The following is a 15,716-nucleotide window of genomic DNA, read 5'->3' as shown; positions in this document are numbered from 1 at the left end:
TGTAATTTCTGTGTGCAAGACTATGGCTGTGCTCTCTATGTGAAGTCTGTGCTGAATTGCTAATGGTGCAGTGCGTTAAATCATTGCACTATACTCAAAGGGCTCCAATGACATTTTTTCCATTTGCACAGCATACTTCACTGAGTCACTGAGGGGCAAAGACACCAAATTAATTTAGTTTATTTGTCATACTCTGTCATGAGGAATGTGTGCTGTCAGAAGAGTAAAAAAACATCTCATGGAATCCTTAAAATATTAGACCAAATTAGTTTAATTATAGAGTTAGAGATGGAGATCCGCTGTGCAACATACTGCTGAAACATCTCGCGAGCTAAAACATCTACTCATGGATGGTGAGATACCCTGCAGCAACTAATGGCAGATTTCCGTCAGCACTGTGAAGCTTTAAACAGCCTCTCATTTGGCGCATCCAGTAAAGGCACTCTGCGTGGAGTGTAGGATGTGCCCTATAGCCTGGAGATCGCAGGTTCGAATCCAGGCTATGTCATTGCCGACTGTGACCGGGAGTTCCCAGGGGGCGGTGCACAATTGGCCGAGCGCCGCCCAGGTAGGGAGGGTAAAATAGCCAATCAGATCTGTGTTGTCCTCCGGCACTATAGGTCTGATGGCTTCGTTGTGGATCCGCTGTGTGAAAAAAGACGGCTTGGCAGGGTCACGTTTCGGAGGATGCATGTGTCAGCTGCCGTTTCCCGAGTCGCCAGGGGGTTGCAGCTCTGAACCGGGATTAACTATGTAACACAATTTTTGTTCCTGGGTAGTAAGTGTTATTTCCTAATTGCTTATGCCTCAAAAGTATAGAAAATGGCTATTATTCCCCACAAACTTTGCTTTTGTGACCAGGACAGTGATATTTTGAAATTTACCTATTTCCAATGAGAAAACGGGCGAATTTGTGTCTTTTCGTTCACATAAAGTCAGAAAAAAACAACATATGAATCCAAATTAACATGTATTTATACTAAGGTAATACAAAAATGACTACAAAAGATTTAGAAGTGAGTAGTTTTTCGAGATTTACGATTATACTGTAAATCACTTTCACGAATCAGCCCCCAAATGTAGTCTCCCATCGTGTTCTCGTTATACTGTCCTTGGTAGCGGCGTTCAAAGTCCAGTATATCCTGGTGGAAGCGCTCGCCTTGCTCCTCCAAGTACGCTCCCATGTTCTCCTTGAATTTATCAAGATGAGCATCAAGGATATGGACTTTGAGGATTTTACACATTATCTCATTTTTTCTCTCATGTTATCTAACATGCTTCAATAAAAAAACTCTTTCGTAAATTCGCCAACACAGCTGGCAAGTGTAACAACTTCACCCTCTGTCAAACACGCTTCATATGTTTTTGTTGTAACTGCAGACTTTCTTTCATCATTTGAAGTTTATGTTTTCGCATGTCACTATTGGATACTGGCGGAGTTAACGTGAGTGGATTTACGCACGTTGTATTTTTGAAAACAAACAAAAAGGTTTCTTGATGTCTTCAGTTACAAAATATTCTAGTTCCCAACCATCCTGCAAACTTGTTTTCTTCACAAACTTTGGTAATACATTTATCCATTATGAAACAGTGTACTTAAAGAGCATCAGCAGACCTTATCAAAATATATTGCTGAGCAGATTTTAATTTTGGTGCCTCCAGCTGGGAGTCCAAATAGAAGCCATGAAAGGGGGTTTTCCAGAAAGCCTCGCTTCCAGTGGAGAAAAAAAAAAAAATCTTGTATTATTTGAAAACAAAAAAACAGGCTTTTTTAAAAAATGTATTTATTTTTATTTGTTTGTTTGTTTGTTTGTTTGTTTGTTTATTTGTTTATTTATTTATTTATTTATTTATTTATTTATTTATTTTAACCGAGGAAAGGCTCTAAGTGAAAGTATATGCGGGCCCCCCCCAAAAATGATACCAGGCCGCGGTTTGAGAACCCCTGGTGTAGTCTATGCAACATTTGTCTTCAGAGTTTGTTTACATTCCTGTTTGTTTACTAGTTTATCTCCTGAAGATAGTTTTAGCTTTTCGGACTTAACACATTCCTCTCTCCTTTAGAAATGTATTTTTAGAAGCCAGACAGTTTACACGCTGGCTAAAAATTGCACCAGGAGAGATTATTATTATTATTATTATTTATTTCTTAGCAGACGCCCTTATCCAGGGCGACTTACAATCGTAAGCAAAAACATTTCAAGCGTTACAATACAAGTAATACAATAAGAGCAAGAAATACAATAACTTTTGTTCAAGCAAAGTACAAGTTTGACAAACCACAATTCAATAATACAGCAGGTAATAGTGATAGTTACATCAGGATATGATTAAATAGTGATAGTTACATCAGGATGTGATTAAATACAAAGTACTACAGGTTAAAAACTTGGCAGATTACAGTATTCTGAAGTACAGGATTAAATGCAGTAAAATAGGGGGCTGATAAGAGCAAAATAAAGCACATTTACATGAAGGGTGATAGTGTCCCAGGATACAAACAGAGGAGTTCTACAGGTGCTCTTTGAAGAGGTGAGTCTTAAGGAGGCGCCGGAATGTGGTCAGGGACTGGGCAGTCCTGACATCTGTAGGCAGGTCATTCCACCACTGCGGAGCAAGGGTGGAGAAGGAGCGGGCTCTGGAGGCAGGGGAGCGTAGCGGTGGTAGAGCTAGTCTTCTAGTGCAGGCGGAGCGGAGAGGTCGAGTGGGGGTGTAGGGAGAGATGAGGGTCTGGAGGTAGCTGGGTGCAGACTGGTCAAGGCATCTGTAGGCTAGTACAAGAGTCTTGAACTGGATGCGAGCGGTGATCGGGAGCCAGTGGAGCGAGCGGAGTAGTGGAGTAGCGTGGGCGAAGCGAGGCAGAGAGAACACCAGGCGGGCAGCAGAGTTCTGGATGAGCTGGAGCGGACGGGTGGCGGACGCAGGGAGGCCAGCCAGGAGGGAGTTGCAGTAGTCTAGGCGGGAGAGTACCAGGGCCTGGACCAGGAGCTGGGTAGCATAGTTGGTGAGGAAGGGTCGGATTCTTCGGATGTTGCTCAGGAAGAATCGGCAAGTGCGTGCCAGAGTGGAGATGTGCTGGGAATAAGAGAGGCAGGGGTCCAGGGTGACACCAAGGTTCTTAGCTGAGGAAGAGGGAGAGAGTGTGGTAGATTCCAGAGGAACAGAGATGGAGAGATCAGAGGAGGGGGAGGAGGAGGGAAAGAAAAGGAGGTCAGATTTAGAGAGGTTGAGTTTGAGGTGATGCGAGTGCATCCAGGAGGAAATAGCAGACAGACAGGTAGAGATACGGGAGGAGATGGTGGAGTCAGAGGTGGGGAAGGAGAGGAAAATCTGAGCATCATCAGCATAGAAATGGTATGAGAAACCATAGGATGCGATGAGGGGGTCCAGGGAGCGGGTGTAGAGAGAGAACAGGAGAGGACCCAAGACTGACCCTTGGGGGACTCCAGTTAAGAGAGGGTGAGGTGTGAAGGTTGCTCCACGCCAGGTTACCTGGTAAGTGCGGTTGGAGAGGTAGGAGGAGAACCAGGCCAGAGCAGTGCCAGAGATCCCCAGGTCAGCAAGAGATGATAGTAGAATAGAGTGATCAACAGTGTCAAAGGCAGCAGAGAGGTCGAGGAGAATTAGGACAGAGGAGAGAGAGGCAGCTCGGGCACATTTAAGTGATTATAGATTACTATAATAATAATCTTTCCAAGCTTTTTCCTCCAATGGTATTTTTTGTAAACTGATTTTAAAAGCACATGGAAAGATGGTGTATTTAAGAAGGGATTTTTAAAGCAGAAACCTGCTAAAACAAAGAAAATGTATTTTAAAGCCTTATTTTAATCTACAGTTCAATCTACAGTCTGCAATGTTATTTTCTAAATGAAGTAGCTTGAAGGTAGAAGGTGGAAACTTTGAGCCGATAATAGCGATGAAACAATTTTTCGATAGTACGATATATCGTGATTATGAATATTCGTGATAATCGTATCTTGGACATGTTTTAATTATTCGATAATCGTAGAAAACGATAGTCACATACTCACTCAACATGGCTGGAAGCAGAACAGATGCTTTTCTCTCCAAATAAGGGCAAAATCATCGGTGTGTACCAGGGCTGCTACGATTAAATCAAAACTCTATTTTTCGATCGATTTCATTCCTCATTATATACATGGATATAAATACTGGATAACCGAGTCAATAATTACATTTTTGTAACGCGCGTAGTTAATAACATTATTTAAGTTTATCAACGAAACTCCACCGAATGCCCTGCCTTGCTATTTACAGTATTCTGCCAGACAAGCAGTGGGCGTGTTGTTCTTCGCCTAGCATCTGATTTGCTGGTCCATCCTACCAGCGAATCAGATTTGAAAATGTTTGTAAGTACTCCCCTCTGTGTATCCACTGTGTTAAAAAAACAAACAAACAAAAAAAAACGCACACCTTGTATCCAGAGCAGGACGACAGGCTTGTATTCATGGCAAGCAGCCTGTAAATAAATTGTGCACATTGAAAAAAAACTGACTGTTTTTCGTAAACTCTTGTCTAGTTTATATAGCTTTGTGGCAAAGTGCCCCGCCCCTGTGTGCATTTGTGTGTTCTGTGTATGTATGTTGCGTGCGTGTGTTAATGTTGGTGTATAGATTGGTACACGGGATATAAACGGGTCTGTGTTTCACGTATATTTAAAAAGTGTAGATTTGTATTTAGGCACGAGGAGAGCACAAATCACTTCACGTGCTGGTTAAATGTAATATGTGAACACGGGGTTTCACGTAATGAATTCACGTGCTGGGATTCAAGTGAATAATTAATTAGTAATTGAATCCCAGCACAACGGTATAAATAGATGCACGTTTAGTCACTCGTGGTTAGGTGTTCGGTGAGTGGAGAACGGGATTGGAGACGGAGGTAACTGTGTATCGTAAAAGTGAATAGTAGTGAAATCTGCTCACCGTGTTTGTTTGTCTGTGTAGTCCGTTTTGTTTGTCTTTTTATTTTGGCGTGTAGTGCCGTGTCCTGTGTTTTTGTTGTGTTTAAAACCTTTTATTTTCTGTTTATTAAATGCTGAGCGCGATCACGCGCCCAGCTTATACCAAACCACATCTCTCTGTTTATTTATTTCCTGCATCCGGTCTGACGCCACCCACTCCGGCCGTCTTTGTGACACGTGGTGTCCTGCGTGGGATCGACAGCGCCTCCAGGACTCAGGCCAGAGCAGGAACCGCAGTTTGGATTTAAAAAAGAAAAAAAAAAAAATGGCAGAAGACGCCATCAAAATGCGGGACTGGATGCTGGAAAATGCTGGGCTGGAGGCCCAGTCTATCCCAGTAGTCGTCCAGTTCCTGGAGTTTATGGATAGGGAACGATGGGAGGCTTATGCGAGGGAACAGACCGTAAGCACCTGGGAGGAAGGTGTGGGGTTGGTCCTCAGCTACCTGGAAGCAGTTATAAGTGGAACAGCAGCCCAGGTAGCAGGTCCACCAGCAGAGGAAGAATGCCTGCTGTCCCCGTCTCCACCAGCAGAGGAAGAATGCCTGCTGGTTTTGCCTCCACAGCCCAAGCGGGAGGAGCCTGAGCGTCCACAGCCCAAGCGGGAGGAGCCCGAACGTCCTACGCCTGAGTGGGAGGAGCCCGAACGTCCTACGCCTGAGTGGGAGGAGCCCGAACGTCCTACGCCTGAGTGGGAGGAGCCCGAACGTCCTACGCCTGAGTGGGAGGAGCCCGAACGTCCTACGCCTGAGTGGGAGGAGCCCGAACGTCCTACGCCTGAGTGGGGGGAGCCCGAACGTCCACAGCCCAACAGGGAGGAGTCGGTGCGTCCACAGCCCAACAGGGAGGAGTCGGTGCGTCCACAGCCCAACAGGGAGGAGTCGGGGCGTCCACAGCCCAACAGGGAGGAGTCGGGGCGTCCACAGCCCAAAAGGGAGGAGTCGGTGCGTCCACAGCCCGAAGAGAGGGAAGCCCTAGGACCCAAGCTGCCAGCAGAGGGTGAATACCTGCTGGTCCCACCTCCACCAGCAGAGGGTGAATGCCTGCTGGTTCCACCTCCACCGCAGTGGGAGGACTGCTTGCCCCTCCCACCTCCACCAGCAGAGGGTGAATACCTGCTGGTTCCACCTCCACCGCAGTGGGAGGACTGCTGGCCCCTCCCACCTCCACCAGCAGAGGGTGAATACCTGCTGGTTCCACCACCGCCAGGAGCAGAGGAGCTGGAGCTGCCTCTGCCTCCACCACCGCCAGGAGCAGAGGAGCTGGAGCTGACTCTACCACCGCCAGGAGCAGAGGAGCTGGAGCTGCCTCTGCCTCCACCACCGCCAGGAGCAGAGGGGCTGGAGCTACCTCTGCCTCCGCCACCGCCCGGAGCAGAGGAGCAGGAGCTGCCTCTGCTGCCCTTACCTCCGCAGGGAGTACGGTGGCCGGAGCCCCAGAAAGGGGAGCTGCCGGCCATGAAGAAGGTGGGGGAGGTCTGGAGACCTGCTCCCACTGCAGCAGTTTCGCTGCCGGAGATCGTGGGGGAGGTCCGGAGACCTGCTCCCACTGCAGCTTCTTCGCTGCCGGCAGTACTGTGGTCGGAGCCCCACCAAAGGGAGCTACCGGCTACAAAGACAGGAGGAGAGGTCAGGAGACCACTTTCCCCAGCAGCAGTTTCGCTGCAGGAGCAAACCAACAGGCTGTCAGCCGTGCCACTACCGGCAGGGGTGCTGACAGCATGGCCAGCCATGGGCCCACTGAAGCCTCCCTTCCCAGCCCGAGACTTTGTCCTGGACTGCTGGATATTTAAGGGGGGAGGTGGCCGTTGAGGCCATGTGTGCTGCGCACAAGGGGGGGTATATGTGGCAAAGTGCCCCGCCCCTGTGTGCATTTGTGTGTTCTGTGTATTTATGTTGCGTGCGTGTGTTAATGTTGGTGTATAGATTGGTACACGGGATATAAACGGGTCTGTGTTTCACGTATATTTAAAAAGTGTAGATTTGTATTTAGGCACGAGGAGAGCACAAATCACTTCACGTGCTGGTTAAATGTAATATGTGAACACGGGGTTTCACGTAATGAATTCACGTGCTGGGATTCAAGTGAATAATTAATTAGTAATTGAATCCCAGCACAACGGTATAAATAGATGCACGTTTAGTCACTCGTGGTTAGGTGTTCGGTGAGTGGAGAACGGGATTGGAGACGGAGGTAACTGTGTATCGTAAAAGTGAATAGTAGTGAAATCTGCTCACCGTGTTTGTTTGTCTGTGTAGTCCGTTTTGTTTGTCTTTTTATTTTGGCGTGTAGTGCCGTGTCCTGTGTTTTTGTTGTGTTTAAAACCTTTTATTTTCTGTTTATTAAATGCTGAGCGCGATCACGCGCCCAGCTTATACCAAACCACATCTCTCTGTTTATTTATTTCCTGCATCCGGTCTGACGCCACCCACTCCGGCCGTCTTTGTGACAAGCTTACATTCCAAAGTACTGTAATCTGTTTGTAATAAATATTTTAGTAACACTCCTGTAGTATGTTAAACTTTCTTTAGGCTTGTTGCAAATGTTGTGTTTTTGTTTTTTATTCTTTCTTTTTCTCCTGCCGCTACCAAGGCGTAATTACCCCTCGCATTAAATTGTTGTGCTCAAGCTTTTACTTAACTGCAATGACATTCAAATAAAAACATCATGGGAAGAGGAATGCACCGAAAATGTATGGAACACTCATCGATATTTACTAGAATGATTATATTTTGTGTGTCCAATTAATCGATTGCTATTTTGAGGCTTAACTGACAGCCCTAGTGTGTACTTTCACTACAAAAATATATATAGCGGGGAAATACCATAGGATGTACATCCAATCCGCAGAATGTGGCAAAAGCACAACAACGAAAGCAGGAACTTCAAACCTTCCTTACGCAGCACCCGGTGGAGTTAAAAGACGTCAGCAGTCAATAAGCAAGGTCACTTTAATAACATACTTTTTTTTTCCAGTGCGGCGCCTGTAGTGTTAGGATGTTTTGAGTTAACATAGGATTACTGTGTTATGTTACAACACCGCCATCTAGGGGATGGAGGGGGTAACTGTAATGGAGGCGCCTTAATAAAACAAGGTTTGTTCTGTTTATACTCTGACTCCCGTCATCTTTAATAATAGTACATGGTGTCAGAGTGGGATGAAAAGAACAGAAAAGCGATTCCAGCGTGAAAAAAAATAAACTGAGAGAGAGAGAGAGAGAGAAGAAACCGCTGGGTGAGTCCTGAAAAGAGACTTTCATATTAAGTAAACACACAGGCTTGCAGTAGACGCACGACTAAAATGGCGGCGCTTTTTCAGATAGTGCCACCGGAAAAGTTTCCTTTCAATAAAACTGAAGAATGGCCGAAATGGATTCACCGATTTGAGCGATTTAGAGAAGCTTCGGGTTTACGTGAAAAAGATTCACAGATTCAAGTAAACACATTAATTTACGCCATGGGAGATGAAGCAGACGATATCTTGGGCTCACTGCATTTATCAGAAGACGATAAGAAAGACTACGACAAGGTTAAAAGAGCACTAGAAACACACTTTGTTGTAAGGCGCAACACAATTTTTGAAAGAGCCAAGTTTAACCAGAGACGGCAGGAGCAAGGGGAAACTGTTGATAACTTCATTACTGCTCTACATGGTTTAGCTAAACACTGTGAATACGGGAATCTTTACGAGGAGTTAATACGAGATAGGCTAGTAGTAGGTCTGTCTGATGGTAAACTATCAGAAAGATTGCAGCTGGACCCCGATCTCACCCTGGCAAAAGCAGTTAACCAAGCGAGACAAAACGAAATAGTAAAAAAACAACAAGTTGCACTCAGATGTAATTTTCAAGGGGAAGAAGCTAACCCTAATGTAGACGCTGTCACTGCACGTAGAAAAATGCAGACTTTCAACAGCAAGCCAAAACAAAACTATAAGTTTACAACGACAATAAAAGAAAAACAACAGCAAACGTGCGGTAGATGTGGCAGATTTCCTGTACATAGCAGACAACAATGTCCTGCCAGGGAGGCAGAATGTCGAAAATGCTTAAGAATTGGACACTATGCAACAGTTTGCAAATCAACCAAAAATATCAGTATAATCCAAGAGGAAATGCCATCGGAAGATGAGGATATTATATTCCTTGGACTGATAAATGACAAAACTCAGAGCACAACCTGGACAGCTGAACTTCTCTTAAATGGCACAGAATTAGAGCTTAAGATTGACACTGGCGCAGATGTAACTGCAATACCTGAGATAGAGTATAACCAGCAGCGAGATGGGCTTCTAAAAAGAACTGATAGGAAGCTATATGGCCCTGGCAATAACCAGTTTAAAGTATGTGGTCAATTCACTGGCAAATGACCAAGGGAGAAACGATATTTGTTGTAAAAGGGCTGACTAGACCTCTTTTAGGACTGCCAGCCATAGAAGCACTAGGCCTCATAAAAAGAATTGAAGCAATAGAAGACCCCAAGGAATACTACAAGAAGAAATTCCACACATATTCACTGGATTGGGAATGCTGCAAGGGGAATACAAAATAGAACTCAAACCTGATGTGGAACCATTTGCACTCACAACACCAAGAAGAGTTCCTTTGCCGTTGAGACATAAAGTGAAAGAAGAGCTGTCAAGAATGGAGGCGATGGGAGTTATTACCCGCATTGATGAACCTACAAACTGGTGCACAGGAATGGTGGTAGTTCCCAAACCTAATGGGAAGATCCGCATCTGCGTGGACCTCACACGCCTGAACGAGAATGTTCGCAGAGAAAGACACATTCTTCCGTCAGTGGACCAGACCATCGCTCAGCTGTCAGGAGCAAAAATATTTTCAAAGTTGGATGCTAATTCTGGGTTTTGGCAGATTAAACTCGCTAAAGAATCAGCATTACTGACAACTTTCATTACTCCATCTGGGAGATTTTGTTTTAAGAGACTTCCCTTCGGTATATCTTCAGCTCCTGAGCACTTCCAGAAACGTATTTCTCAAATATTAGAGGGCCTGGAGGGAGTACTCTGCCATGCGGATGACATCCTAATTCATGGGAGGAGTCGAGAAGAACATGACGTAAATTTGAACAACACACTTCAGAGACTGCAGGAGGCGGGTCTCACTCTCAATGAAAAATGTGAGTTTGCCAAAGAGACTCTATTTGTGGGCCACAGAATAAGTTCAAAAGGAATTGAACCGGACAGAGAGAAAGTGCGTGTTATCCAAGAGATGCCACAACCCAACAATACAGGAGACTTGCGACGTTTCCTTGGAATGGCCAACTATCTTGGAAAATTTCTGCCTCACCTGGTCGGAAAGACAAAACCACTGAGAGACTTGCTAAGCAAAAAGAATACCTGGACTTGGAACCATTTTCAACAGCAAGCATTCGAGGAGATCAAAAAAGACCTGAGCTCACCTGCTGTCCTTGCACAATATGACCCCAACAGAGAAACAACAGTGGCAGCTGACGCGTCGTCATATGGGCTTGGAGCTGTTTTAACACAAAAACAGCCAGATGGATATTGGAGACCCATTGCCTATGTATCCAGAGCTCTCACAAACACAGAGCAGCAGTATGCTCAAGTAGAAAAGGAAGCCCTGGCAGTGACCTGGGCATGTGAGAGACTAAGCGAGTACATAGTGGGGATGGAATTTCACATACAAACAGACCATAAGCCTTTAATTGCGTTGCTTGGTTCAAAGAATCTGGACGAGCTCCCACCCCGGATCCAGAGATTCCGAATGAGAATGTTCAGATTCATGTATACAATTGTGCACGTTCCTGGAAAAGACTTAATCACTGCAGATACTTTGTCACGGGCACCCCTGAGACAGCCACTGTCCCCTGAACAGAATACACAGGAGGAGGAAATCGATATCTATGTTGATATGTTAACAGGAGCCCTTCCGGCCAGCACAGCTTGGAGCAAATCAAAACTCAACAAGCCAAAGCTGTAGTTTGCCAACAGGTTACTGATTACTGCATAAAAGGATGGCCTGAAAAACATAAAACACCTGCTTTCTTAAAACCCTATTGGGCAGAGAGAGGCGAACTGTCGGTAAGTGAAGAGCTGCTTATGAAGGGGGGCCGAATCGTAATTCCACCCTCTCTTAGACAGGAGATACTGGATAAGATCCACGAACTACACCAGGGGATTTCCAAGTGCAGAGAGCGTGCAAAACAGTCTGTTTGGTGGCCGGGGGTTAGTCGACAGCTACAAGACTTAGTGAAGGGATGTGACATTTGTTGTAGAGAGAGAGATAACCGTCCAGAGCCAATGATTGCCTCACAACTTCCCAAAAGGCCATGGCAAAAAGTTGCCACAGACCTGTTTGAATGGAAGAACCACACCTATCTCTTAGTAGTGGACTACTATTCACGATATGTGGAAATAGCAAAACTGACCAATGCAACTTCTCCAGAGGTGATACAACATCTCAAATCCATTTTCACGAGACATGGAATTCCAGAGGAAGTTATGTCGGATAATGGACCCCAGTACTCAGCCGAAACTTTCTCCTTGTTTGCTAGGGAGTATGGCTTTAGGCACAATACAAGCAGCCCAAGATACCCTCAAAGCAATGGGGAAGCTGAGCGTACAGTCAGAACAATCAAAAACATGCTTAAAAAGACGAAAGACCCCTATTTAGCACTGTTAGCATATAGGTCAACACCCCTGGGACAGGGATATAGCCCAGCAGAGCTTCTTATGGGCAGAAAAATAAGATCTACACTACCAATGTCTTCAGCCCAGTTGGAACCACAGTGGCCAAACCTTAAAGAATTCAGAGACAAAGATGAAAAAATCAAGAATCGACAGATAAGTGACTTTAATCGTAGGCATGGAGTAAAAGAGTTACCAGAATTATATATTGGAGACCCTGTCTGGGTAAAGCAACCTCTATCAAAGGGGACTGTCATTGAACAAGAAGACACCCCACACTCCTATGTGGTTGAAACAAACAAGGGAGTGGTCCGGAGAAATCGACGCCAGCTAGTGGTCACACCGGCTTGCCCAATGAGACAGGAGCAGGCTGCTGATAACTTCACAGAAATCTCACCAGAACAAGCGGCACCTCCTACATCTGAGGATACCAGTTCGTCAAGTGTGGAGTCTGCTGTGAGAACCAGAAGTGGTAGACTTTCAGTCCCACCAAAGAGACTGAACATATGAAAAAGAAAGAAGAAAGAAAATATAGATTGAACTAGAAACTTTTATAACAATTCTGAGAAAGGGGGGTGTAGTGTTAGGATGTTTTGAGTTAACATAGGATTACTCTGTTATGTTACAACACCGCCATCTAGGGGATGGAGGGGGTAACTGTAATGGAGGCGCCTTAATAAAACAAAGTTTGTTCTGTTTATACTCTGACTCCCGTCATCTTTAATAATAGTACAGTGCCCTCCCTATACTGTCCACTGTTCCACCCTCAATTATCAGTATATAATTTCAATACGTTCATTAAAATCTACACGTTATAGGTTATTATGCCACCAGAAAAACAGGCTACCTCGGAATGTTTTGCAGACTGTTTGAAAAATAATTGAGAATAGTTAGCAGTGTATGTGTGTAAAGCAAGTACTTTAAATGTATTGAAAGAAATACAGAGCTTCATAATTTGTAATTATGTACCGTATCTAAGTACATTTAAGTAAATAAAATGTGTAAATAAAGCAGAAGGAGGAAAAAGCTTGCAATCCCATTTTGACAGACTTAAATAAAGGTATCATTTTATGCAACTATTAATGATGGTAATACAAGGACAATTTCATTAAGATTATTTTTCTTCCACCTGTGTGCTAGTATTTTTTTTCATTCTTACTAGAATATTTTTTAAAGTAGCTTCCTTGTGTTGCAGACCACATCCCACAGAGAAAAAAAAGAGAACTTGTTATTTTTTTCTTTTTATTCAGTTAAAAAAAATTGAAAAATAACCGCCACTACATGAAAGAGTGGGCTCACAGCTATTCTTATCGTGCAAATTTACTATCGTTTCATCCCTAGTCGACAATATTGAGCACAGAATAATTATTAACTGTGTAATTGCTTTAAATAGGCTCACAGTTTGTAGCTAAGCTAGAACAAATGTGTTTTTTCCTTTCTCACTGTATGCCTTCATATGTTTTATTTCCACAGATATTTAGGCCGCATGTGGTGACAGAAGAGTTTCTTTTTAGCTTTGGGGTATTACTGGTAAGTGATAGTTTAAAAATAAAACACCTGCAGAAAAATATATATATATATATAATACAGTGCCTTGCAAAAGTATTCAGACCCCTGACCAATTCTCTCATATTACTGAATTACAAATGGTACATTGAAATTTCGTTCTGTTTGATCTTTTATTTTAAAACACTGAAACTCAAAATCAATTATTGTGACATTGGTTTTATGTTGGGGAAATATTTTTAAGAAAAATAAAAAACTGAAATATCTTGTTTGCATAAGTACTCAACACCCCACACATTAGTATGTGGTAGAGCCACCTTTCGCTGCAATAACAGCTTTAAGTCTTTTGGGGTAAGTATGTACCAGCTTTGCACACAGTGTCGGAGTGATTTTGGCCTATTCTTCTTGGCAGATTTGCTCCAGGTTGTTCAGGTTGGTTGGACGACGCTTGTGGACCGCAATTTCAAATAGTGCCACAAATTCTCAATGGGATTGAGATCAGGACTTTGACTGGGCCACTGTAGGACATTCACCTTTTTGTTCTTGAGCCACTCCAATGTTGCTTTGGCCTTGTGCTTGGGATCATTGTCCTGCTGAAAGGTGAATTTCCTCCCAAGCTTCAGTTTTTTAGCGGACTGAAGCAGGTTCTCTTGCAGTATTTCGCTGTATTTTGCTCCATCCATTCTTCCTTCAATTCTAACAAGATGCCCAGTCCCTGCTGATGAGAAGCATCCCCACAGCATGATGCTGCCACCACCATACTTCTGTAGGGATGGTGTGTCTTGAGGCATGGGCAGTGTTAGGTTTGCGCCACACACAGTGCTTTGAGTTTTGGCCAAAAAGCTCTATCTTGGTCTCATCTGACCACAAAACCTTTTCCCACATCGCAGTTGGGTCACTCTTATGCTTTCTGGCAAACTCCAGACGTGCTTTCAGATGGTACTTTTTGAGTAACGGCTTCTTTCTTGCCACCCTTCCATACAGGCCAGTGTTATGCAGAGCTCTTGATAAGGTTGACTGGTGCACCATTACTCCACTCCCAGCCACTGAACTCTGTAGCTCCTTCAAAGTGATTGTTGGCCTCTCTGTGGCTTCTCTCACAAGTCTCCTTCTTGTTTGAGCGCTGAGTTTTGAGGGACGGCCTTTTCTTGGCAGTGCCTGGGTGGTGTGATGCAGCTTCCACTTCCTGATTATTGATCCAACTGTGCTCACTGGGATATCCAAACACTTGGATATTATTTTGTACCCTTTCCCTAATCTATGCATTTGTATTACTTTATCTCTAACTTCTGTAGAATGCTCTTTGGTCTTCATTTTCCTTCAGATTCACAGCCTGACCAATGATCCTTCAACAGTGGGGTTTTTATCCAGAAAATTTGACAGCAACTTTAATGGTTCACAGGTGGAGGCCAATGGTGAGGTAATTGTGTCCTCGTTAGGGCAATTTCTTTCATCGGTGTAAACTGGGAGATTCCACAGCACGGGTTGAATACTTATGCAAGCAAGATATTTCAGTTTTTTATTTTTCTTAAAAATATTTCCCAACATAAAACCAATGTCACCTTACAATAATTGATTTTGAGTTTCAGTGTTTTAAAATAAAATATCCAACAGAATGAAATTTCAATGTGCCATTTGTAATTCAGTAATATGAGAGAATTGGTCAGGGGTCTGAATACTTTTGCAAGGCACTGTGTGTGTGTGTGTGTGTGTATATATATATATATATATATATATATATATATATATATATATATATATATATATATATATATTTATTCTTCATATAAGCATTTATCACACCAATATTTTGTAAATGTTTAGTGCACATATGCTGTTCGTTAATTGTTCTATGATATAAAAACAAAATGCCCTTTACCTTTTTTTAAATAAAAGTTTGTATTCAACTTGTTTAGGAAGTACAATCTCCTGACGTACTTAAGTGGGTTGTAAGCTTGTTTGAACATTGCTTAAAGCCAGGAACAAAATGTAAAAATCCAACGTCCATGTAATTGATGAAGCTTTACAAAGTGATGATGAAATTGCTTTTGTTCATGAAAAAATAAAGAAATTTAGTTCTTGCTGTTTAAACGAGGAATGATAAACAACATCTCCCAGAATGCCATAGGTATGCAAGAACACTGATGGACTAGTAATCCGTTAAACTAATACACCTGTTTGTAATTTAACAAGCCAGGCAGGTATAAAGGGACAGGTTTCAAAGACAATAGCTGTCTGTGGGAAGGTAAGGAAACATGCATAGACCTGACTGCAGTGTATGTTAAATCTGTGATTTGTGAATAATATCTTTAAAGTCAGTAAACCGGATTAGCGTCTGATTCAAGTTAGGGATGCTGTTAAGTTTAGTCAGCGTTCCAAAACATGAGCTGGTAATTGTGTTTGTTTTGTATTGTTTGTTAAAACAGCCTGTGTTCCCACTGTAAAAGGGACACAGCGGGAAAAAATAAACATACAAGTATCGTCCTGTTTAAACCCATCCTTTGTTGAGGAGCGTGCTTTATCCACCAAAGACATGTTAGGAACCCAGAACGGTGTT

The 15,716-nt window shown here is 43.5% G+C and overlaps 1 protein-coding gene across 3 annotated transcripts in view; it reads left to right on the top strand.

The window, feature by feature from the left end:
• The window catches only part of ulk4 (unc-51 like kinase 4), a 261,384-nt gene that overhangs the window by 101,452 nt on the left and 144,216 nt on the right, over positions 1–15,716 (top strand). For all 3 annotated transcript variants that reach the window (XM_059013181.1, XM_059013174.1, XM_059013164.1), the window contains exon 25: positions 13,127–13,183. In XM_059013181.1, coding sequence (XP_058869164.1) covers positions 13,127–13,183 — 57 coding nt within the window. The remainder of the gene's footprint in view (positions 1–13,126; positions 13,184–15,716) is intronic.

Source organism: Acipenser ruthenus, chromosome 3 (genome assembly GCF_902713425.1).
Source record: "Acipenser ruthenus chromosome 3, fAciRut3.2 maternal haplotype, whole genome shotgun sequence".
NCBI lineage: Eukaryota > Metazoa > Chordata > Actinopteri > Acipenseriformes > Acipenseridae > Acipenser > Acipenser ruthenus.
This window is presented reverse-complemented; position numbering and strand designations above follow the sequence as displayed.